General features: G+C 42.9%; 1 protein-coding gene and 1 long non-coding RNA gene across 3 annotated transcripts in view; one reads left to right on the top strand and one right to left on the bottom strand.

The window, feature by feature from the left end:
* Positions 1-14,899, top strand: part of LOC147754783 (uncharacterized) — a 25,193-nt gene extending 10,294 nt beyond the window's left edge. The window contains exons 2-3 of the long non-coding RNA XR_015329910.1: positions 7,589-7,796; positions 14,358-14,899. This is a non-coding gene — a long non-coding RNA (uncharacterized LOC147754783). The remainder of the gene's footprint in view (positions 1-7,588; positions 7,797-14,357) is intronic.
* Positions 1-25,252, bottom strand: part of LOC111253124 (uncharacterized) — a 28,820-nt gene that overhangs the window by 2,150 nt on the left and 1,418 nt on the right. For both annotated transcript variants that reach the window (XM_022812100.2, XM_022812101.2), the window contains 11 exons: positions 15,566-17,435; positions 14,895-15,135; positions 5,163-5,389; positions 3,756-3,835; positions 3,545-3,617; positions 2,902-3,051; positions 2,349-2,537; positions 2,068-2,196; positions 1,132-1,271; positions 870-975; positions 543-695 (listed from right to left, as the gene is read on the bottom strand). In XM_022812100.2, coding sequence (XP_022667835.1) covers positions 543-695; positions 870-975; positions 1,132-1,271; positions 2,068-2,196; positions 2,349-2,537; positions 2,902-3,051; positions 3,545-3,617; positions 3,756-3,835; positions 5,163-5,389; positions 14,895-15,135; positions 15,566-17,435 — 3,358 coding nt within the window. The remainder of the gene's footprint in view (positions 1-542; positions 696-869; positions 976-1,131; positions 1,272-2,067; positions 2,197-2,348; positions 2,538-2,901; positions 3,052-3,544; positions 3,618-3,755; positions 3,836-5,162; positions 5,390-14,894; positions 15,136-15,565; positions 17,436-25,252) is intronic.

Consider the following 25,252-nt stretch of genomic DNA (forward strand, 5'->3'; position numbering starts at 1 on the left):
ATACAAAGCCCATTCCAAACTAGTATGCTCCCTCAATTTCACCCGTATACATCGGTAGCACTTCATTACAGCTAAATGTGACAAGGTCTAGGTGCAGTCCGTTTGTAGTACTCAATTCGATATGGGTTTTGCGCCCAAACGGCTTGCTTGGTAATTTTTTTTCATGCATTGCTACAGAGTTGCCTTGTACGATGTTTGCAGAACCTTTTTTTTAAAATCAGCTTGATAATTTTTTAGAAAGCTAAACTAGATACACATTTCTGCGGATACAAAGCAACGACCAGCGGAGAAATAGAATTCCGAGCACTTGTTTACCCTCGGAAAAACTTTAGTGATGTAATTTTACAGTAGTGTACATTTTAGCCATCTACGTGGATGTAACAAGCAAATAAATCTAATAGAAAGTAAGATTTGCACGACTCACGCATTTCCATGTATTGTCGGTTCTGAATCAGCAACCAGCTAAAGGTATAATGGTGCACTCGTTCTAAAATAGGTTTTGTGTTATTCGGAATTGGATGATCCCTTATTAGGCTACCGACCTGTTCACTGGAGTTGATCGACACTTGCTTTTTGTATCGGTTGTCGAGTTCAGCGTTTTCCAGCACCAGGTCATCGACCTGACTTTGCAGTAGTTTATTTTCGTGGGAGAGCTTATCAACTCGGGTCTGCAGGAAATGCCGCGTCTGAACGACCTGCGAAGCAGAAAGGCGATTTGTTCATTTTGAAACGAGCTTAGAAAATGGCTAACGTTTGCGTCAGCCGAGCGAGCAGGTAACGCAATATGGCGTAATGAAAAATGCCCGGCAATGAGGGGACGAGAACAAAAGGGTTTAACCCCCATCAAAAAGTAAAGACAGCTTACGAACCTGTTCCAGAGCTTGCTCGAGTTGTTCACCCTGAGCTACAGCGGATTCTTTCGCACGTTCGGCGATCTCCTTTAGCTGGTCCGCTTCCTCGGCCTTTTGTCGCAACCTAGATACGAAACGTATGCAAAGCCAATCGGAAAGAAATACCCCTCATGCCATTATGGAACAAATCAACCGAAGTCCGTAGTGATGAGTCAATCTACGCATACGTATAGCAGAATAAATAACCTGACAATTATGATCCTTGCCGTAGTAAACGTACTTGCTGATCTGCGTTCGAGTGGGTTGAGTGACCCGCATATGCTCGATAGTGACGCGAGCATCGCGTAGCAGTACAAGAGTTCGATAAAGGCAACGCTTAAGCCGTTTCTCAATCCCGGCTTGATCGCCCAATTCGTGAACCTATGAAGAAGCAATTATAATGAAGTATATGAATTCTACGGGCCACTTGATTTTCGTCCCTCGACCCCATCTTAGATGCGTGCGTTCACAGCAAATCTGCGCACGTAATCAAAAGCTCTCAGCGCCGACCACCTCGCTCAACGACCAATTGCGTACGGCGCGGTGAGAGTCATTCTGAGTACACAGGGTGTCTTGAAAAATGTATACATTATGACAATTTAATTAAATTACTTTTTTCATCACAGTAATTGATGCTCGTAATTTAAGTTTGCTACAAGAGTCTATTTGATCGCTCATTCGGGAAGATTTTGGCTAGGATGGAAAGTTTCAACTCATAGAGCGTTCCGTCCGCTACCCAGGCTTAACGTTGACGGATTCTTGCTTGTGGGAATATCTTGAAGATAACGCTAGAAAAGCGACTACACTGAAAGATTTTACAACAACAATGGGATTTTTGAATGAACAGTTTACTATTTCGTGCAGCATACTGAGCACAATGGTAACCATTGTGAGCATCTGTGGTAGGAGGAATGTTATAAGTTTTATCTATACCCTTTTGCAATCTACGTACTAATTATCACAAGTGAAGTTACAGTATTTAAATTGTGCATACATTTGTTTACATAGTACGCGTGCCCGATTTGAATGTGAGACTGGGTGGCTATGCGCGCGTATATTGTTGGTCTATCGTAAAGTCAGTGCTGGCTTGTTTTTTATTTTGAACGCAGTATTAGTTAGTAAGCATGTCACAATCAGTCTATCTTGTTAAGCTAACAAGCATTGCACTTCAACTGACCTTTTCGATGAGGTCTTGTCGGTTATCTTGAAGTTCAGTATTTTTGCGCAACAGTTCTCTTCGCTGATCTTGGCACTCCTTTAGCAACTGCTGATAATGGGCTACCTCCTTCTGAGCCGCCGTCTTCAGCTAATTGAACAATGGGTTGCAGTTAAAAAGGTAAATGCACTTTGTTTCAATAAGATCATTTTGCATTTTGTTAAAATAAAATATTGGTATAGCAGTGTTTACCTATCAGATACGCACAAGTCCATACGAAGATGAACCGTTATGCCTTTTACCTGCTCGAGCTCACGATCCTTGTGCTGGATATCCTGTGTAGATCTATCAGCTTGTTTCTTGATCTGGTCCTCAAGATGCTTATTTTGTTCACGTAGCATGTGCAGCTGGGACTGTAGATCTTCAAGGTCTTCTTTCTGACTGCTCATTACTTCTTCCAAGTGTGTTTGGTGGCGTTTGAGGATACCCACCTGTAGTAGACACAAAGTTACCGTCGTTATTAAATGATTCGAATCGGCATAACAGATTTAGTAGCCAGCTACTACATGTACCTCTATCGTGGCTATTTCAAAGCGCGTCGTTTCTGGTCTTCGACAGCAAACATCCTGTAGGAGAGGATGGTATGAATATATATATATATATATATATATATATATATATATATATATATATATATATAAAGAATTTTTCAAATTTGTAAATAACAACTTATACTTTCGCTATAATTGAATTTTTTTTTGGCAAGTAATTCGGTTTTCGTTGCACCCAAAGTATTGGTCGAGACGTGTCCATATAATTGTAAAAAACCGAAGGTTTATCTAACAATGTTCATACCTCAATTTCGGCGGTGTCCTCATGTGCACTAGTTTCCGATAATTCCCGCTGCAGGCGATGCGCCAGCTTCTCTTTACGCACAGCGTCCGCAATGGCCGCCTCCAGCCGCTGCTGGGCCTCGTTTCGTTCTTGGCGCATTTGGTGAAGTTCCTGTTGTCAACAGAGTGCTATATTATATTATACGTGAACTGTACATGTATTAACTTTCACAACTGGCAAACACATACGATGGCATAAAAAGAAAAAAATCATATTTACAAATCTAACTGAACACAAATTTCAATAAAAACGTTCAAATAGTAAAGGCCAGAATCACTGGTTCGCGACCAGCGGTAAAGCGCATATATGACGTATCCTAGCAAGCAAGTAAATAAAGAGACGGGCAATATTCTGTACTGAAAAACATCATACTTTTTCTGTTTATTAGTTGTATAGCTCTCTTGTAGTATTATTACTATTGTTGTTATGCTTAATTCATTGTACTACCTAATTATTGTTACAATGTGAATTCATCTTGTATACGTTTGAGAATATTGCGTTGATCACTCTCACGTTCCAAATTACTCTACTGAATTGTGTAAACGCCTATTTTTAGAGAGTTAGCAATTATTAATCGTTAGATGAATTTAATTTTGAAGTTTACCTCTTGAAGCTGCAAAATCTGAGCTCTCTCGCGGCCGAGAGAGTATTGAGCTTCCTTCAGGTCAGCTTCGAGTCTGCAATGATTGATCCTGAATTTATTATGGACAATTAACTGACATAGAATCGTTTCGGTGTTATGCATCTTCGGCTGAGATGTCTCACACCTCACGCACGTTGGCTTGCCTCGAAAAATTACACACATACCTACCCACCTATTTTGCTTATGTTCGAACGTTTCGAACTTTTGCTGACCAGCCTGGCCTTGCGAGGAGCCCAGCTCATAATGTTCAACCTGTAATCAAATGCGTGACCAAGGCAAATACGTGTCACTTTATGATTTATTTGACCATGATGATGGTTTAAATGATATACGTGCTGTTTTTTAAGCAAATATGACTTGTGACACATGCTTCAGTTCTACATCCGAGAAACTACCAGATCATCCAGTACTGTTAGAAAGACATTAGCGGATCGTTCTTGAACCAAGTAGTTTTAAGTTAGTTGACTAAAGGGCTGCATAAGACTGAACGGCTCGATCAGTCAACTTATATCAATCATGCTGATCTATGAATTAGCGTCGTATGGCTTGGAAATGGTTAGCCTTCTGACAGCATTTAGGAACGAATACGAATCGCCAGACTGTTAGGTTTCCGTTCATTTTTAGCGAACATATGGTCCTTGCAGAATAATTTTCATATTCTTCGTAAGCTGTGTCGAGAAAAATAACAGTGATATCGTCACTCACGCTAATTATATGCATTTTATCATTCATTGTAGGATGTAGTACTTGTATGTTTCACCAACAGAGCGTGAAGTACCTTTCTTTTGGACAACGCTTTTTCAAAATAAGGAACATTCTGAGGTGACTTGTCAGCCCGAACACCTATCCGATGGATTCCTACTTTGTTTCTACTCTCAGGAGCGATGTGTTTACATCTGTCATATGTTTAGGTTTTTCGTGTTGATTTGCTTGCTATAAGCCAATATGTTAAAAGGTTACTTTATAGGATGCAAAAGTAACTATTTTTAGCGCACTATGTATATGTACTATGTACAGTATTTCTAGTATTCGTACATACAAAGCACGTTAAGATTCATTTCGATATAAATGTCTAAGGAGCACGATGTTTTTTCCCATGATTGATAAGCAGTTCGTACCATCCGGCTGCTGCATGCTGGGTATATTGATCGTGGGTAGTGGAACAGCTACCAAGCCAAACGACGCGATTTTACGCTCTATTGAATTTCAGGCCCAGTTAGCGATGATTTGCTTCTCAATGAATCACGCAGACACTTAGCAGCTACTTATTAATATTTTGAATTTTTCGTTCTATTCGATAACACTCACAGGCAGCTCACTGTTTTTGGTGACTTTGTCCTTAACCCGGCACTAAAGTAAACTCTTTTAGCAAACGGAGGAGCCGCTCTATGCCAACATAACAACATTTCTGCCATCTGCGGTTATCTTGTCATGAAAATCTTAGACGGATGCTACTTGATAGTGAACAAACAACAAAATGATCGTCTCTCACCGAGATATTGTGCGTGAAAATAAAAATCAATTGGATCGGAGTGATGACATTTTTAAACGTTAAACAACAAGCAAAGGCAGCCCTTACCTTTTTCGAGCCATGTCTCGAAGGGGCAGCGGATATCGAGAGAAGCGATTCGGGACTGGTGGAACGAGACTGTGCTATCGTCGTGGCCAATGAATGTGCACTTAACGAGCAGCTCACACCTGAAGATGAGGCCGTATCGGTAAATGCGTCCTTCAACTCCGTTTCACGAGGGTCGACTCCATCAAGAACCGAAAGCGGCCGCGGTGTCGGACTTCGAAGCAACCGACCTAGGAAACACAAATTAATATATCATTAGTATAGATTTAATAACCAAGACAAAACATACTTTATCTGTGGCACTGGTTCAAAACAGGGTCCCGCATCCGTACCTACAACGTTTAATTATCGTTGCCTCTTGATAACTAGAAGCTTAAAAAAAGAACGAATAAAAAAGTAAAATGAAATAATAAATAGTAACAAAGGATTAATTTTTCGTGGTAAACTGTTTACGGAAGGGGGCAAGGATAATGTAGGAGTAGGGAGAATGCGGTTATTCATGGGACTTGTAAAGGTCAGAGAAATATGCGCAATGCCAAGAGGTTTTTAAGAGAGAGAGCAGTTGGTGACGAAGGTCAGGGCTAATGGAGGAGAATGAGCGATAGATGAGGTTACGTTGACAGTAAATATACTAATAGCCAAGTTCTGCGTAGCAGGTTCTCGCGCATGAAAGCAATCTGGTATAAAATTTACAGCTGAAGCTCAGTTAGGAGAAACAAATATTGTTGGTTTATGTATTATGATATATACACACGTCACTTTGGGTATTGCGATGTGCCTCCATGCGTTTGAATTACTGTGGTAACGCGGGGCCCTTGTTTCATTGATGCCGAATAACTCTTCCGTTGAGCCAATCAAGTAGATTAGACAGGGGCCATCCCGAAGAACGTTTCCCATACGTAGCAGCACTAACGGCTGCGGTAACAGGTGCAGGCATTTTACATCTTCCACTGGAACTCTTCGAAACAGTCGAAAGAAAAGTTTCGCTCGGGCATAGCAACTGTCCAAATCGGTCGCGATGAATTTCCTCAGGGCTGTTTTTTTTCTACCGTTTAGGTGCAGCAGGTCGTTTTATGCGGCGGATAGGACCACCAACAACGTGGACTCAACAGCAGACCTAGCTGCCAACTGACTATGCCGAGTATGCAGCCGGCCTAGCGCATGCTCAATGTCTGGTTGTGCGTTCATTGGTCTCTGTTGCGTCGTTCAATAACGCCGAAAAAAAAAGATAGCTAGCTTGAAGGAGACTCATACATAGTCTACAGTATCAGAAAATAGATAGTTAATATCTTTCGACAAGTTATCGATTCTCTGAGGCGATGCCACGTGAAAAATAGCTGTGGTAAGAGGCGATAGCATAATTAAATTTTTTGGGGTTGGTTTAAGACTGACTGTGGCCGACAGGACAAATCTGTCCTACGCATCGAAACGGTGGTGGTCGGGGTTGAGTAACCTCTGTGTATCACCAATAGCCCTTTAGCGGTGTTTGTACGAACAGCATACCAGTTCGAGCGAAATAAAGCCCTTCTTAGGAACCAAAGTTTTGGAAGGCGAACACTGCTCGGCGGAGTTACCGCCGGCTTAAGAGCATGGGAAACGCGATGCCCGGCCTATGAGGGCGAGCTGGATAAATAGAAACGTAAACCGGAAATCAGATATGCCAACGTATTAACGTCCGTAAGAAGCGGCCATCACCTTCTATGGGCGCCACCAATCGGACACTTTGTGGGATCTCAAGTCCTCGCTTCAGTGAGTGCAACAGCTCCGTTAGGTCGCAGGGCACCTTTCCGTCGTCGGCAGGTATCCTAATACTAACGGAGAAGTGCGCGACAAGCCCACTTAGTGCCCTAGGTTTCTGCCCTGTGAACTGCTTAGCTCGTAAAAGTAGTGTCCTGAGCAAAAAAAAAACTGTAGTTAGCACTTTATCATGGTTCCCTAATCATCCGCGCCACAGTCTCTCCACCGCATCGTAAAGGCATCAGTTTCGTTTTACTAAATCCCACCATCCAACTCTCAGAAGTTCAAAACACTTCTGGCCTGATACAGCCTACAGAGTACCACTTGCAACACCATCTGCCATTAAAAACATGAGCCACCATTACAAAAGCCGAACGGCAATACTATAAATGGCTAAAACACCAGAGCTCAACTGCATTTCTGATAAGCTAGATCGTCATGATCGATTACTTCGCGGAAATGTTCGCAATGTATTATCCTGCGAGTTGTTATCGCTAGCCATGGCGATGACGTAACAGGACTTGCTTGAAAGGGAACTTTCCATACGGACAATCCTACAAATCTCACAAGATGGAAGTTGGAAAAGGCGTCCCTCACCATGGCTTCTTGTTGTACAGTATACGGTCAAAATGGTACACGAGGTTTTTCATAACTAGAAGTAAATTTCTTCAATGACCACTGTTTCGCTTCAGACCTCGCAGAGCGGTTCGAGGACCACGGTTGTCACACTGTGTGTAGTCGACGGCGAACGTCCACGAGACCATGTTTGCAATATATATCTAGGCGCGTAGACGTAACAGGAAAATTGTGATGAAAAAAAAGGTTGCCTATTATCGCCTAGCGTCCCACATAAAGAGCAACATCGTCCGCTGGCTTGATGCACCAATCGGCTGTGGATATGTAAGTTTTTCAATTTTAAATCCTGTTCCTAAATCATTAGAACAAACAATCGTCTCGGTTCAGCAGTATATTGTGTAGATACTACCATATATATATATATATATATCTTTTGCGTAATTGATTAACGAGTAAGTGTAAATAAGCGAAAAAGAACAGAGAGTCTAAGTTTCTAGATTTAAAGAGATAGCAACTTACTCTCAATATAGTGAAAGCTAATATTGTTCTGTTAACTTGGCTTGATTATGAATCGCTCATTGGTATTTATTCTTTTCTAGACGGATATATTTATCTGACCAAATTCATTACCAATGAAATTAGCTAAAAAATAATTATAAAACAACAAATCGTGCTAGATGCGTGCCATGGTCAAGCGTATAGCGCTTAGGTGGTTCAATATGTTTAAACACTTCGGATAGCATCGCCTGTACTGTAAGGTGTTTCGGTCCGTTCTAAGAAGATCATGCGATTCTTGACAGAGTTGACAAAAAAAAAATTGGCAAAATATTCCTATTCTTTCTTGGCTATTTACCATTTCGGAGCCATGCAATATTATCCTTCTGTGTCGCTAGATTTCTGGCCAATGTGGTACGTTGAGTCAAAAGCCTGAATAACTTTCCTTGTGTGAACGCCTTCGTATGCCTTGGTTAGGACTCGGCCTCTGCTAGTCGACAGAACATAGGTACAGCAAAGCTACTATTTCGTAGTTATGCTACCCGTTCACTCCGAACGATTCGCGCCAAGTTAAACTCTAAGCAATTTACAAGATGCGCTATCGAGAGAAACTAGCTATGTCAGTGTGAACGTTCCTTCCATACCTTTTTGTCCAGCTTCAAAGAATAAAACGCTTAAATAACCAGCCAAACTTCCCATTATTTTGCTTGCTATTCTATTTTCTAAGCAAGGGTAGACAGTCGTACGCCACTATTACGACCACTATTACCTCGATCGATCAAAGCAGGTATGGCTTATAGACGCATTTCGTCCGAAGAGAATGGATGGACTCGCTCAGTATCGACAATGTAAGCTGTCTAACATCATAGACAAGGCAAAGGGGCCTTAGGTGTCGTTATTTCTGTTCCCCTATAGCACACATTTGTACAGTGCAAGCGGCTATGAGTCTGGCCGGCACCCTCTACAACAGACTAACGCCGTCAGACAAATGTCATATATCACAACTGAAAACTCTGGTAGATGGGCGAAGGCGTCGAATATCAGAATCTGCTATACGCTAGCGACTCTCAGTTGTCGGAGAACAGTTAATCGTTTGATGAGTTTTCTTTAGAGAAAGATGCTTTTAAAGGAAGTGCTAATCTTCCACTAGTCTGACTGGGATTAGCGTACTAACTCCATTAGGATATTGACATCGGTAGCAGCAATCAAAGCAGGAACGAGTTTAAGACGAACTGCCTCCAACAGAAGCGACGAATGATTATCACCAATGTCACCAGCTTTGCTGTGCTATGCACACACAACAAGTAACTGCTACGCTAAGACGACCCACGAACAGCAGCCCGTCATGAGCATTTTCCCGTCACAAAAAAGCAAAGAAGAGAAGACTGCTCTGTTCTAGTCGTGCAGGCAGCCTGGCAAGCCCTGCAGGCTTCTGCTGTCTGACTGTTGCTATATGATAGCGTGCAGGCTAGCGGCCTTTGGGCAGGAAAAGCGCGATGAGAAGTGTTGAGAAAGAAGAATTCTACGCGGATCGGAGAAACGAGCTTAAAATAGCGAAGACTGAACAAAATGTGGTCTGTGCTCTAGTGTAAACTGGACTTTGAGGCGAGTCATTGATTGTGGAAGTGCTGATACAACAGTGCCTGCCTTGTGCTAAGAGCAGTCCAAATCAACTTCTAGATGTAGCTTCCTTTTTAGTAGCAGTCACATTGCGGCAATGCTTCATACAGCTTTTCCGACAGAGACTCCGCTAGCAATGATAGGCCAGCTTTCAAACTATGGCCGACAGCCTATGCGGGCCACCGTTGGCGCGAGCTGGCCGCTGCATAGAATAGGACATGTGTCGTTGCTCTGACTGCACATACTACACACGCACACACATATACATCTATATACATATATATATGAGAAGGAGATAGAAAGCAAGACAGAGTGAAAATACGACACTTAAATTGGGGCATTCCTTATGCTTTTTTGAGACCGCATCTAAATACAGTTGGTCCAACAATGGTTCTTTACATGTGCTAGAGGTGCCATCCGTGAGGGCTATGCTAGTTCCATGCGACTAACACTGATCGTAATAACAGCTTCAATTTGGGACATGAAACGCTCATTGGTCGTTTTCGGGCTCAAATCGGCCAAAAGTCCCAAAAATGCAAAAAAAGCGCGAAAAAATTCAAAAAGACTATTGACAATAAGTATTCTCCTTCCCAAGTCGGCCAGTAATTTCTTTTCATAAACATCTAAATCATCATAAATAAGACATTTTGACAGACTCTTGAACACATTTAAATTCCAGATTTAGTGAAAATCTTCCAGTTTACCTAACGGAAATCCTTTTCAAATTCTCCAGAAGCCGCTTAAAGACTGGCAGTAGCGTAAACCTTCGATATCGGACAAGCAAGGAGGTTCTTGGCCTTAAGAGAACTTAGTCCAACACAAAGGGATTGGATAATAGCTCATTTTCGGTTAAACGCAAAAAATTATACGTATATCATGTCGAGTCCGTTGTTTCACTCAAGAAAAAAACAGACTCCCTCCTAATGTTAATGGCGGCTGCTGAACGCATGTCTGTTATGCCAAACAATCGAAAAAAAAAAAAACTGAGGTGCCATGCTCTGAATATGTGTTATGTATTTTTTTCATTTGTCGGTCTGTCTGTTATCATGACCATAAAAGCCCAAAGCGCAAAACGGTAACACTAGGACAGCTGCTCTAAGAGAGGATAGTTCTTCGGCGAATCGACCAGGTAGACAGACTGATTGAGCAGGACTAGATAAACCTATACTATTACGCTGTCTGTTCTCTAGAAAATAAGGCAGTCAGGTCGCCATAGCAGGAGCAGGAGCAGGCGAACATATAAGAGAAGAAGATGGATGAATATTTTCTTATCATTATAGAACATTGCTTTATAGATTAAAAAAAACAAACAAAAGGTATGAGAAAAAACGAAAAGTCGCTGAACGTGCGACAGACGACAGATAGAAATAAGTTAATGCATAGGAAGCGCTAGTAAAGATATTCTCTTCTGACATCGTTTTAGATGAACAACACTGTCTAACCTCTTCGCATTGATCCCTGAGCAAAGGCAAATTTTTTGCCCAGACCCAACGTTGTCATTTAATTAAATAGGACAAGGAAAAGGTGCAGTAGGTCGCCTAGTCAAAATGAGCTATCAGAAGTCATTGGCGGATTTGTTATTATAGACGAGCAATATCATATAGTATATTTAACCGTATATGCCTTCTCTCTTGCGTTTCCGATGGATGCATTGCCGTATTATTATTATCTACATAGAGAAATGACAAAGCTGTTTTGTTCAGCTGAACCAAAATTTTCGATGTTTACTTCAGAATTATAATATAATAATAATAATAATAACTTCTGTTGTTCAACGAATACATGGGACAACCATTATGCATATCTATATATAGTAGAGTAGAATCAATCGTTGATGGTTTTCACAAATACGTACGAACATATCGACACGAACGGAGAAAATGGTCGGCCACCAAAGCAGGCCCTAGGCAACTAAGGATTTTTAGAAGTTCAGTCTGCATAATGGTTTTCTTTAAGCGTTCTTCTATATGCCAGATTTCAAATCGGCTGAATCATGACAAGAGCGCTGTGCTAAACCGCAATAATCAAAACCCCTGGCATCGTTCATTTATGCGCTGCACGAGTCTGTGCCCGACGTCTCCACTGGAAAGAGTCAGATCGATCGCTCTGCATCGAACCAATAGACTACACTGATCTCGTAATTGAGCTAAGTATAAAGCTCATCATAGATTTTAGCAAAGGATGCCGAGCAAAAAGTCGAAGGAACGTCTGACATCGCTAACGAGCTGTTGTAGAAGATTATTTACTAGTTTATTCAGAAGATTTATATCTGCTCATAGAACAACTAACTGGCACCTGTTTGTCAGATACCCTCTGAAGGGGTCGTTGCGTGTAAACAGGAAGGCCGTAACGCAGCTTGATAACCTTGCGGTTGACTGCTAGTCGAATGAGTCGTCGGTAGTTGGGACTTTGCAGGCCGCTGGCATGTGTTCGCTTAAGCGACGCATACAAATGGTCCACATAAGAGGGCCTGATATTACCGAATCAAAACGTGAGTCGTAAATGGCTTGAGAAGTAGACGAGACAATGTTCTTAAGCAAATACCCTACGGCTGTAAACGACTAGCGCGGCAGAAAGACAACGCAAGTGTATAATATAAATAAACGTCATAATGAATAATAAAAAGATCGACATAACCAAAATAACAAAAATAATTATTTTTTGGCAATGGCTGGATTTTTTTTTTTAACTAACTAAAAAGCGATTTAGGCGCTCCACCAAACGTTGACGTTGCCGAATGCCAACCGCTTAGTAACATTTTTTTTTTGACGTTATTTGTCAAAAAAAAACTGCCTTTATTTATAGCCGTATGCACTCAGATCGGTTCTTATATTGCAAATCTGTCCTACGTGTTTATCATAAACCTTAACTAGTATGCACCTTGTTATTGCTCGTCTCATCTCACTTCTGAACTATTACGCTGGACAAATAGGCCGCCAAATTCTGTCTTTCAGCTTCATTTAATGAACACGTTGATAATACAACTGGAGGGTTAGCGTATAGTACTATTAACGTTTTACTTACAGCCATGCCGTAACTATGTGACACTGACTCTGCGTAATGGTGGCTGCGTATTGAAGAGAGGGCATTCGAAGCAGCTTTACGCCAGAGCTAGTACGATTTCTACGACGGCGATGAATGCAAGATATTTGTGCGATTCACTCTTACGTCTCTCTGTCTTCGAATCGCATATGAGTCATTGCGTTAACACATCTTCATAAGTTGTTACATCGTTCACTTAGACTAAACCCAGTTCCAGCGCTGACCTTCTGAATCGCGTGCACACCGGTGTATACCTCGGTGTCGTTTGGCGGCAGACCAGCAATTGCATCTGCGGCTTTAAGCACAGCCCTCGACGATATGTACCACGACAGAGGGTGTGCATCATAGTTTACGTAAGCGTTCCTGTTATCATGTGTGGGCGAACAAGCGGTATGCTGCTGATCTTCAGATTTTTATTGCTCTTCAGCGGCGGCGACGACGGCGGAACATTTTGCCGTCATAACGAAGAGTCGCGGTGCTCCACCGGCGCTACTGTGCGTAGCGATCGCGGTAAGCCTGCAGTCGATCGTGGAAGACCGTAGTATAAGACCTTTTCTGTACAGGATACCGCATAGCACTAGTGGCGAACGCAGCAACAGAAAGCAGATTACCAACAACACATTGGATAAGCATATCATGTTTACTGGCTGTGTTCGCAAAGTCAAAGTTGTAGCAGTACCAGCGACAACTTTTAATTGGTGGTGTTTTCTTCTTTTCGTTTTTTGGCTTCGAGGGGGACGGAAAGAACGGCGGCCAGACTTCACGACGAAGTGAGCGTTACTGAGTGCCCAGAAAAAACGCAGACATTGCAGACTTTGTAGATTTGGCTAGAAGCAACAAATGCGGTCAAAGTTTTGGCCACAACAGGGAAAGCTGAAAATTTTGTGTGACCGACGCACATGAGTGAATAGTAAATGGCTGTTCATCTCCTTGAGTATGAACTCTGCTGGTTCGCAAGAGCAATTATATCAGTTCAAGGGAAGTTTTCTACATAAACGATCGCTCTGCGACAATATTTGCTTTTAATCCTCCAGTACGTGGTTTAAATCTCTACAAAAAACGAACTAGAAATACAGCTTTGTTCTATAATTGCATGCCACTACCTATTGAGGGGTCATTGTCTCATCAACGGCTAGGCATATAGCATCTCCACGCTTTTATACATAGGTATATATATATCTCTCTCTCGGTGGCAGGTACGCACCTCTATATGATTCGATTATAGAAATCGAGGAAGATTATCCTACATATAAGAGTATCATCTAAGGTAACAGGTCTCAGCTCTTGCCAGTTAGCGATGTTCGTAAACTCTGCCTCGGTGTGAAGAGTCCTATCGAGCAAGGCGTAATCAAAAAACCCATACTCAGTGACAGTGGTAGAAGAGATGAATACACACACGGAAGAACCAGCAACAGCCACTACAAATAACAATTCATTAGAGCTGACGGTTCAGTTGAATAGGGAAAGGTAGCTGGTAACGGTACCGGCAGCAGCGTTTAGTCGCGTCGGTCCACACGACAGACTTTGCCGGTTTATCACGCGAAGAACGACTTAGTTGGACAAGCGTTGTCGCTGGATGTATCAGCAATTTTAGAGGCGTCTGCGTGTTCCCAGGTGCTCGCATGTATCGAAAAATAAAGGTAGTGACTAGTTCATTGTAATCTAGTGATTGCATTCAAAGATGCACCATCTACTCATGTACTCATCTAATTATGTTTTTTTTTACAGAAGAAATGAGTTGCGAGCACCGCTGGCTCGAACCCCGCCATATGATACGCGCCACGAGAAGCCTAAAAAAGAATTCCATATTAGACTTCCTAATGCCATATTAGACATATATGTCTGTCTTTGGAATAGTTAATTGTGATTGTACACAGTATGAATGTAGGATGAAGTTTCATTCAAAATGGAGACCATTTCGTTTTTGAATAAAAGCCGTTGATTGACACAATCATGGGTTGAGTAAAGGAATAGAAATCAACTGTTAGGCCTGTGTGGTCGTTGCACCGAAGGATCTCCTGGACGGCAAAACAGCACACTTTATCAGCTGGTGATGCTTCAAATACCGATACCGCGAACAAGTATGAAACAGTACATTCTAAGGGTCTTTTGACTATACATGTTAGATCTCCGCCATATGTAGCAGATAGATCAAAATAGATCGAGAAAATATATTTATGAAACGATGACTGATTAGTTAGCGATTGTGCACATATGCCGTTAGTCTCGAGACGCTACCTCTAGCGCGCTCTCTTGGTCCCTTACCTAGGTTTCTGATGTCGACTGTTTGTATATTCGCCATTACGGACGATGGTCTTGAAAGAGGCTGCGACTGACCACCTGGCGCAAAAGGCTGAGTCCGATCCGTCTGCGATCCCGCGTACAGAAATGGAATAATGGTTCCGGCCGTCACCTGAGAAGCAGTGGCAGAGTAGCCCATGCTGGGCATCGGCTGCGTGTTACGGACCAATGATGGTGTCTGTGATACCGCGCCACTTGGAGATTTCTGGAAAATTGTCAATGAACTAATACTGGGCTATTCATTATTGAGTCACTCATTATACGCTAATATGATAAAATCGGCCACGGTCTGGTCAAACCACTTTCGCGTACGCGGAAGCCATCGCAGACGATAAATAATCGTCATAGGAGGGCTAGCCGGTAATAGCTGAACATCTAAATACAATTTTGACAATTTTTCTTTACCTGTTCGATACAGACAACAAAAACAAAAGCTTATTATATAATAAGCTAGGACAGCATAGAATTTGGAAAAAAAAAAACAAAAATGGGGTTAACATTAGCAGCGATACGATCTGATTGCGCTAGTGACTATACCGATTACGCAAATAAAGCTTTCATTTATCAAAACTGAGTGTAACAACGAGGAAAGGACAAAAGAGGTCTATCATACAAAATAACTATAAGCATTATACCTGTAAAGCGGCTTCGATTATCTTCTGTGCAATATTGAGTGGCTTTTGCAGAGTCTTTCCAATTGCCGTGGTTGTGGCGTTCTTCATGTTTCGTACCACACTTTCTTTTTCTATTGTGTTTGCCCCACCAGAGGAACTTTCGGCTTTTGACAGCCTCGTTGCTGTAGTGTCTTTTGGGATCGCCCCGGTTTCTGCGCTCATCCGTCTTTCTGTTACGGCTGATGTACCAGTTGTCGTTAACTCTGCTGCTGCCACGTTTGCCATCGAGACACAACTAGTAACATCAAGGCTGCTGTTTATTAGGTGCGGCGTTTTTGCCTCGGCTCTAAGTAACGGCGATGCGGATTCAATCGACGCCGCGATCGGGGCTGAACTTGCTTCTACAGCTGCTGTGACCTCATCGGCATCCGAGGTTTCCGGGCTTGCAGCCACTGGGCAGCCATCAACGACTGGGACACTATTACTACTAGCATTATCAAAATCACTAGGCTGACTTTTGCTATTATTTGTGCTACTTGTATGTACATTAGGCCGAGCCTGAAATGATTTGCCTGACGATGAGGCTGTCGCGCTGCCTATTAACGTAGCTGATGTCGACATGGTCGTTATTGTAGTCGTAACCATATCGGTTGTAGAGGTCGTCGTCTCAATTGCGTTGTTTTGCACCAGCTCGCGCTCCTCGGATGGTGCTGGAGTGAGAGTCGAACTTGAAGATGCTTCCTCAATATCGTCAACCGAAATCCGTTCTTCAGATATAGTCGACACCAATGAAGAGTCTGCTTCGGCGGAGCCCATTGGCGGTGATGGCATGCGGCTGGATTTTGTACTTTCTTTTTCCTCTTCAACGCTCGCGATTGCCCCCGCCGTTGCTAACTTCGTTAAATTCTTCATCAGCTTGGTGCCACAGTTGCTGCTAGTGGCCACGGAAGCCGACGCTTGTTTTTCGTGGCCTGCTGCGTCTGCTATGATGGTAGATCGTACCGGAGCCTGTTTTTTGTTGGTTCCATTAGAGATCGCTGGATCCGGGGGTAGCACTGCGGCGACGCTCGTAACCTCTTCGGATTGAGTGGTCGTTAGTCGGTCTGCGGATGTGGGACTCTTTTTTTTCACCGATTTTTGGAGAAGGCTTTTCCTGCCGAGTACTGTTTTTTTTGACCCTTCGACAATGCTTGTGCTACTCATTTTTGCCGTAATATTTTCCTGAGAATTTTTAAAAACTGATTGGCCATTCTCAGTTATGCTGGTTTTCGCTTGCTCTTTACTGGTAGCACGCCTGCCGTTCGTCTGAAGACCGACTGTGGTCGAGCTCTCGTGACTGACTACTCCATTAGTAACTTGCATTACCGGAGCTGAATCAGTTTCGCTTTTGGCCACTTGCGAATTCGGTTCAGGAAGCTGTTGCTGTTGTTGTTGTTCGGACTGCGTACTGGACGCATCCCCATTACACTTCGATTCTTGTTTTTTGACTTCTTTTGAAAAGAACGTTGACCTGTCTCTGACGCTCCTGAGCTCAACGCCAAAAGCAGACTTATCGAAACTGTTTCGTTTTAAAGGAAAACGGGACAAGACCTTAGCCCTTGGTGGCGGAGCAATCCCTTCGTCGGTCCTCTCGTTGCTTGCAGTGGCCGACTGAGCTGGGGAAGACAGTGATGCTTTGCGTACAAGTTTCGGTGTAACCCCCGTGCCAGTTTTTGGGGGCGATTTGCGTTCCGTTGTTGGCGTTGTCGCTGAGGCAGGCACAGACAGTGACGGCGCAGCGTTGGACGCTGAAGGCGTCACAGTAGCTGCTTGTGCTGGAGAGCCAGCACCTGGAGTAGCCGCCTGACCGTTCGTTTTGGTGAGTTTCAGCTTGACAGCTGAACCCGACGACCTGAAACCACACAGAATAAATCATGTAACAATAAAAATGCACAAGCTTTAAGTGATGAGGTTACGGGCTGACTGAACTCTGGCTAACTAACAATTCTAACCGGACAATTCACTCGAAAAATTATGCAAGACGTAATTCTGTGCTACACCTTGATGACTTATGCTAAAAAATTATGTTACCTAGGGCCATTAATTCTCTATTCATTTACTTATTTCCGTCACGACGATACTCTAATAAATAAACTGAACAATATGTGCCGTTTTGTATCGAAGTATATCGAAGGAAATGTGCATCTAAAATAGTGGTAGGAAAATGTTTTTATTCTGTACACATTTAATGCCCTAGCTTTCTCACAGTTATTGAGCGGTCAGTCCGGGTCTAATAACAAGTCTTATGATCCTACGGAAGCGAGAGCGATAGTTTCGCCGTGGGCGTCAGTTCTGCTTGTTACAACGGTCAGCTGCGCCCCCAGCCTTTCTCCAAACCGGCACGCTCTGCTAAAAGCAAATAATTCGCAGTCGCATAGGTCAAAGCATTAATAGTGTAATATTTTACCCAAGAATAACTGTAATACCGTATTCTCTGACCGGTCGCCAGTCGTGTTCAGTGACTAATTGTCGTATCCGTCCATGTTCGCACCATATCCGATGATAATTGTTTTCTTAATAAAAAAGATAAAGAGAAGGAAGACGACGCGCATCGCAAATGCAAAACAACCTTGTCGTCACAATGTAAAATTCATCGCAGCCAGCCCAGCACAAACGACGAGCTGGGGCCTGTCGTCGTGAAGTGCGCACTCGAAATAAGAATATGTATGTGCACGCACGTACCCATACCCTGCATGGTGTTTTTCGTGAACTTCATGTTTGGCACGAAGATCTAACATGACTGGCAGCAATTGTGAGCCTACTACCTATGCCAGCGAGTTGCTTCTACGACGCAGCCCATGCGCGAATACGAGGGCTGGCGTACGAGCGCCATTGGCGGCCTGATCCGGCAGACGGATTACAGCTTACTAGACACTTCAAAGAGGGCAACAGAAGTAGAGAAAACAGCATTAGCCTCGTCCGGATACGCGCACGCACATGTGGGACCATCGCTGGTTTGTCTCTATCCCTCAATAACGGGTATGATTGCTTGCTCTATTGATAATAAATGATCATGTACGTATCGTAAGACTTCGTCCATACAGGAGCCTAACAGCACGTACATGTAACTAACTATATGTTAGAACACAATTGTATGTTAATAAACACAAAATCTCTAGTTTCGTTCGTGCATAGATCTACTAATCCCTAGAATGTCTAGCGATAACCAGCAGGCCAAAAAAGGACAACGGACCCATCCCATTAAAGATGAGTGTGAAGTCACTATTTCGCTCCGCCTAATCATATGGTCAACAAGATCAGTATGAATAGAATCGTCCATAATCATGACCGTAATTATGTTCTTATGCTACAGAGGAGAACGTCAACTTTTAGATAGTTTTCACGCTGGCAAGACTTACATGCGCTATGAACTTTTTATAGGCCCGAAGTCGTCTGATCAGGTATGCAACAGGCAATTACATTGTATAACAATAACGTATCGTAAAAATTTGTGAGGCTACCGTACCGTACCGTACCTCTGACAGAACGTTAGCTTTCCATCGCATGAAGAGCAGTCGTCGCAACGCTATTGACGCCCGATCGATCACTCCATCAAAACGAGTGGGCAGTTAAATAGATATGCACACGTGTGCGCGGAAAAATGCACATTGGCAAATGAAAGTTCTGATCCCGTTTGCAGCTGGCGTTCCAGTCACAATTCAATCTGACCTGATACATTATAGATACGTGAAGAGTAGCAGCTAGGCAAGAGAGTGCCAAGATCTTGCCTCTCGGCTATCGGCTGTAACGAACGTGTTCAATACGTCTGACGAGGATCCGGCTGCTCTGTATACGTCTAGATTTGATGTCAGGGTACACTTCATTCTTCCATTATATCGATTTGTTCTCGTCTCATTGTTATAATGTTCATAACGGCGTAAACAGAAATATCGGTTTATATTGAACGGTACCCCGCGAAGCTCTGGCTTGCTTATTTTAGGTCCAGTATGTTTGTTAGTACCTGCTACGGTCAGTTTATCTGCAATTGGTGTGTCGTATATATCTATTAGTCGTATAGCATAGCTAACGTAAGTAAACCGCTGAAGCAAAATACCGATTGTCATTTATACCCGTTATCGTCGACAAAAAAGATCGTCACTTCGCCCATAGACAATTTCGAAAAATCTAATGCTGCATTGTCTGTTGCTCTTTCGGTCAAAACGCTTCGCAAGTTATTAAATTGCTAGCGTCCATTTCTAGGTACGGCGTAACGAACAGAACTTTGTGACAGTTGTTACCTATCAAGAACGTGTCTTTACTAACATCGTGCGATATCATACGGCGTGCTAGAAGCGACGGCTATGCGGTAACCAAACATACAAGGACGCCTATCGTTGCGCACGCATGTCCACAGTTTATGTACGTAAATGAGCTTAGATATAAAAACTTTTGCTATGGCGGGCAAAAATCACTCCTCTTTAGTTCGAACCTATAAGCTTTTCCAATAGTTGAAGTCATCTAATTTTCCACTGTTCAGAAGTACGTTTCTGTAACCGATTTCTGCTTTTGTACGAATTTGGACTTGATTGTCTGGCCCATTTTGACTATTGACCTACTTGTTACGGCACAATAGCTCGCCGACGACGTATAGCGGGCAGGTACTAGGTAAAACTTAGCCCTGTTCAGATGAGTTTCGCTTAGCTGCAAGCGCAAATTTTCACCATACATGACCGGCAAATCGGTGGTATACGACAGGATGCATTAGACTGCCATATCATTGGTTGGCAGGACCGAACCAGGCCGATAGAACACGTAAGCCGCCTCAAACGACCCATCTATTGACCAATTGCGCATCCTGCGGATTAGTTAATAGGGAAATATTGGCTACCGCCATATCAGCTGTTGTGTGCTTCTAACTATTTCAGTGACCTTGCAATTACTTTTTTATTGCCATCTTGTTTTCACTCGAATACTAACATTTTTGCCTTAAATCTCGCGATAGTTTACCGCGAAACCTCTTACCGAAAAAGACAGACCACCGTGAGTGTTCATTTGAGTGGTGTCGTAGTCTATCTGCCGTTATCGTTACTACGAAGTCCATTACGCTGTCATGCGACCCGCCAGCGGCTGCCTCAGCTGGTTGCTTACTCAGTAAAATCACTTCGTGAATTTGGCTGAAGTCGCTTCAACAAAAATTCATTCATAAATAGATATCGACCGCGAGCGTTGACTAACAAATGGTTGCACCATTTTGCTCTGACCAATCTTACCTCTGACTTACGGACGGAATGAGTCTGAAAAGCCCTAAGACAAGTCAGCCGTAATATCTCTGATCTCATCATGGTGGCGGTGGTGGCGGCGGCGGCGGCGGCGACAGCAGCAGCAGCAGCAAGAGATATTTCTAGCAAAGCACGTGGCGACAAGACTATGGCAGGCCGCAGCGAGAAGATACACAATGTCCCTCAGGCGGAAAGAGATTCATTTAGATTAGATGATCATCAGTTGCAGCGATAGCCGCCGTCGCTGTTTCGATCACTCGAGATAAACGTACTAATATTAAAGTGTAAAGGAGTGAACCGTACTTGATCACACGCTGCACGCACATACAGAGGGACGACACTGGAAATTGGCACGTTGAGTGACATCGGCTACCGGGGTGAAAGAGTCACACGCGCCCCGCTGCGGATTTATGTAATTTATTATAGCATACATTAAATGCAAGGTGCTTCGCGAGTAGGAGCTAATGAGCTATAGAAGGTCAAGTTTACTCAGCAAGTACTACTATTCTATTCTGTAACCAGCGTACGAATTTATACTTTATATTTATATGAAAGGTGCGCCTAAGCAACACTGACAGCATTTTTATTCATTTTCGGTATCGTGAAGGCAAGAATTTCGACAACGAGGTAGAAGCAGCTATTGTTCTGCCTAAATAATACATATTTGGCTTCCTTCGGCTAAATCACTTACTCGATGCTTTCTGTTGGGTCTTCCACTTTCGGGCCAAAAAGCCAACGGTATAGCAACAAGTTATTCAATGGCATTTCTCCTTTAGGAATTCTATAGTATTTATGATTGTACTACGTAATTACGTATGCAGAAGTTCGTCTTGCTTTGCAATCCCTAATATGATATTGGCCTTGCCGTGACCCTAGTTACAATGTCAATGCAAACTTGAAGAATCGACCGCGAACAAATCTATTCGCCCTTAGATGTTCTGGTATTTTCAAACGCTTCCGGTATTTCGAGCCACCTGAATATATGGTTCTCAATAATGATGCCTCTTGCGAGCAAAAAATGGTGTAAACGCATGCGGACATAGCACAATTATGATTCAGTTATAGCAGTTGGGTGTAAACCGTATCACCGTTTGAAGGACCACGCGGCCATGAATCTAGCACGTAGGATCTTACTCTATATAGGTTCTAGCAAACAGAACGAATTATGATTTAATATAACAAAAGACAGTTGGTTATGTCGAGCCCCTTGGATCTGTCTCACTGGATGTTCTATCATTTGTACCGTATGGCGAACGGGGGGCTGGGAGGCAGTTAAACTGTCTCAAGTATTTCAGCAGGACAATGTTGATCAGAGAGATCGCCATATCGACAAACATATCCTCCTCGAAACAATGATGCTTATAGGCTAACCATTTACAATCCTTCTTCAATAAATTTTTCAGGGCAAATATGTTTGTTTTGTCGTCCGATTCGAACGACAGGACAAAAAACAAAATCATAATAGCGATGGCTTCATGTATATTGCCACTGAACAATTCTCCAAAAGCAGGCGATATATTTCAGATCGTAAAGCAGCTGATAATTAACACTTAAATGGAAAGATAAAGAAAAATAGTGAAATAATAGACCAAGGCATCAAACAGAGAAGTAACCACAACCATACCTTGCGGTCTAAGAGAATATTTTCTAAAAGCAGAATCTACCGTTAGAGACAGTTGACTTATGATGCAAGATGCCTTCTAGTACACAGGTAAGCAATGTCTGGGCTACGTAACTGTTTTGGTGACAACCAAATAGGTCATCGTTTGAATATATGAACACCATTGTTTTATGTAATGATTGAGACTCCTTCAGCAATCAGGCTATCAGGGGTTGCATCTTCCGGAATGCAGGACAGAGCGACAGCTATTCCGGCCATCGTTCAGCCTTCAACACACAATACTACTGCCTTGTGATGAAGGCGTGGTCGCTCTATATCAGACCCTTAACTGCCTTGTAAAAAGAGTGATTTTTCTACATACCGCTGGTGACGGCGGTAGCCAGCAGCATCGATCATTTTTAACACGGTTTTTTAAATTTAACTGAAAATTTAGTGCTTTTCTAAGGTTCGAACTTTTCGGCGCCCGGCGAACTTCGCCCGTATTATCGTCCCGTTCTACCTACGTTACTATGTGCTAAATACGAACTGGATTGATTGGAAAATAGCAAGGGAGTAAACGAGTTGTTCAAGTTTTTGACCTGTAAAACAACCCAACTAATAAAAAGTTCATTGCAATAGGATAACAAGGTCCAAAAACACCAGGCTATATACGCCTAGGTTCGATCTTTTAAAACACGTTTTATTCAGAAAACACACTTTTCGGTCTCAAAAACCGTTTTAAAGGACTCGAAACAGTCAAGGAACCTAATTATTATGAAAAATTGGAGCATCTCTAGTTTTGGCATCCATTAGGCCAAACAAATATTTTCGACAGGGATTGTGTTTCCTGTCGTTTAGTTGGCAACCGATTCGTTGGATTCGTACATGGAAAATATCGGTGGAACAGGAGAGTATTAGTCACGTCCTAGTGTAAGTTAAGGTAATTTCTTCAGTAACTTTTTCAGCCTGTGAGGTAGCATCCATGTCCTTATACACAATTCAGTTGGTACGAGCGAGTGTCCGTTGGATCCGTTGATTAATGCCAACGTCACTACGCTGCCGCGCATGTACACACGGGGGACATTCGTTTTCTCCTGTCAAAATGTTCTTTTAATTACTTAATGTATGGGTTTATTTAACATTACTATTTACATTTAGTAGACTGGAGTGGGGCGCGCGGGTAATTTGCAAAAACGAAAAAAATTCTGATAAAAAAACGATATCTTGATCCGTTTGAGATTTGAGTTAGGAATAAAGCAATACGCTTCGGGTTTTCTACTTTGTTTTTAACTTCCTGGTAAAAAAACAATGTTTGAACGCCTAAAATTTCGATCCGATGCGACGTATTAAGTGTTAACATGCAGCAAACCTGCTAGCACACAATAGATTACCGCTGTCACATATTCACTTTAAGACCTTTAATCTCTGAAATGTTTTTGTAAACCAATTGAATGTTATAGCAGTACATGCCATCACCTTAGCCACATCACCACAGACGCTGTAGCTCCGAACTCAAGGGGAAATATTTTTAACCGCGTTATTTTGACACTGCGATCGTCTCTAAAATGATGGCTGCCATGTGGCCGTAACTGACATCTGGCAAAGGGACTCTTAGAATAGACTTGTCCAAACGGAGACAAAGGCCGAACCCTAGACCTCTTATCCTGTGAGCAAACCTGACAGCATCCTGACCCGGTTTCGTTGCCTCTTAATAACTGTGTCGACCTGCATATGATATACAGGTCGACACTAGTGCGCTTCTTGTGTAGCTCAATTGGGTTATGATTTTTTTCCGTTGAACAGAAACTTCGAATTTGATCAAAATACATAGAGAAAAGTCGCTGTTGGAGTCAGGTAGTCATTAAGCTTAAAATTACAATTGATTTGTCTATTAAATGCGCGGTTACACTGATATCCTGATCTTTCTAAGACTAATGAAACACTACTGAATCCGTAATGGCTACATGTTGAGCCAATATCATGCTTCGAAATAGGTCGTTCTGTCGTTGGCTACCTTCATTGCCCCATTGTCCTCATGATCGCTGATTACTTCATTTCATCTCTGTTCCTCCAGACCTCTTCAGAATGACTCCAACCAAGTCGTTACTCTTACTCTTACGAATTTCGCCAAACCTAGATTTACGGTGGAGATCGAACTCGCGCGGAAAACAAGCGACCATAGCAAATTGCTTCGCTGTTGTCAAAGCGTCCGCCTTTTCAACAACAAAGCGTTGTTGCAGCATAAGCAAGAGTACGATCGTTTGCGTAAAGCCAATTGCTCAGCAGCCGACCGGCGGGTCTCGGCGCACGACAGACCATGCGCGCTGGGCCACACTCAAATCACCCTAAGAAACCTTGTTTCTCAGACAGTAAGCGAAGCGACGATATTAACAAAGAGTTCCCTTTTGTGCTGATGTATGCCAACCACCAAGATGCCACTAGAGGGAGCCTGGCCAGCCAGTCTCTTCGTGAGTAAAGTAGGGTCGTCTGCAGCTATCTTGGCCATGCTAAAATTGCCCATTGGTCTTGCTGAACACAACCGATCTCCGCTAGCGACGACGGTTTCTATGACGACGATATATGGTACAATGTATGAGTTATGGGCGCCCACCATATAGTTCTAACGGTGGCCGCAGTTGTTGACAACGGCTGCTTGCTAGGTGATACTATACACTATAGCGAACTAACTAGTATCGCAGTGTTAGCTGGAAGCCGTCCGACTTCCGATTGGTACGAAAACTAGCAATCAGAACTCGCGTCACAACTGCTACGGTGACTCTGAACAGCTGAGGATTCGGCTGATTTATCGATATCGATGCCTCGGCCTTCGTGCAAAATCATAGTACATAT

Source organism: Varroa destructor, unplaced genomic scaffold, assembly GCF_002443255.2.
Source record: "Varroa destructor unplaced genomic scaffold, Vdes_3.0 BEIS01000006.1, whole genome shotgun sequence".
NCBI classification, from domain to species: domain Eukaryota; kingdom Metazoa; phylum Arthropoda; class Arachnida; order Mesostigmata; family Varroidae; genus Varroa; species Varroa destructor.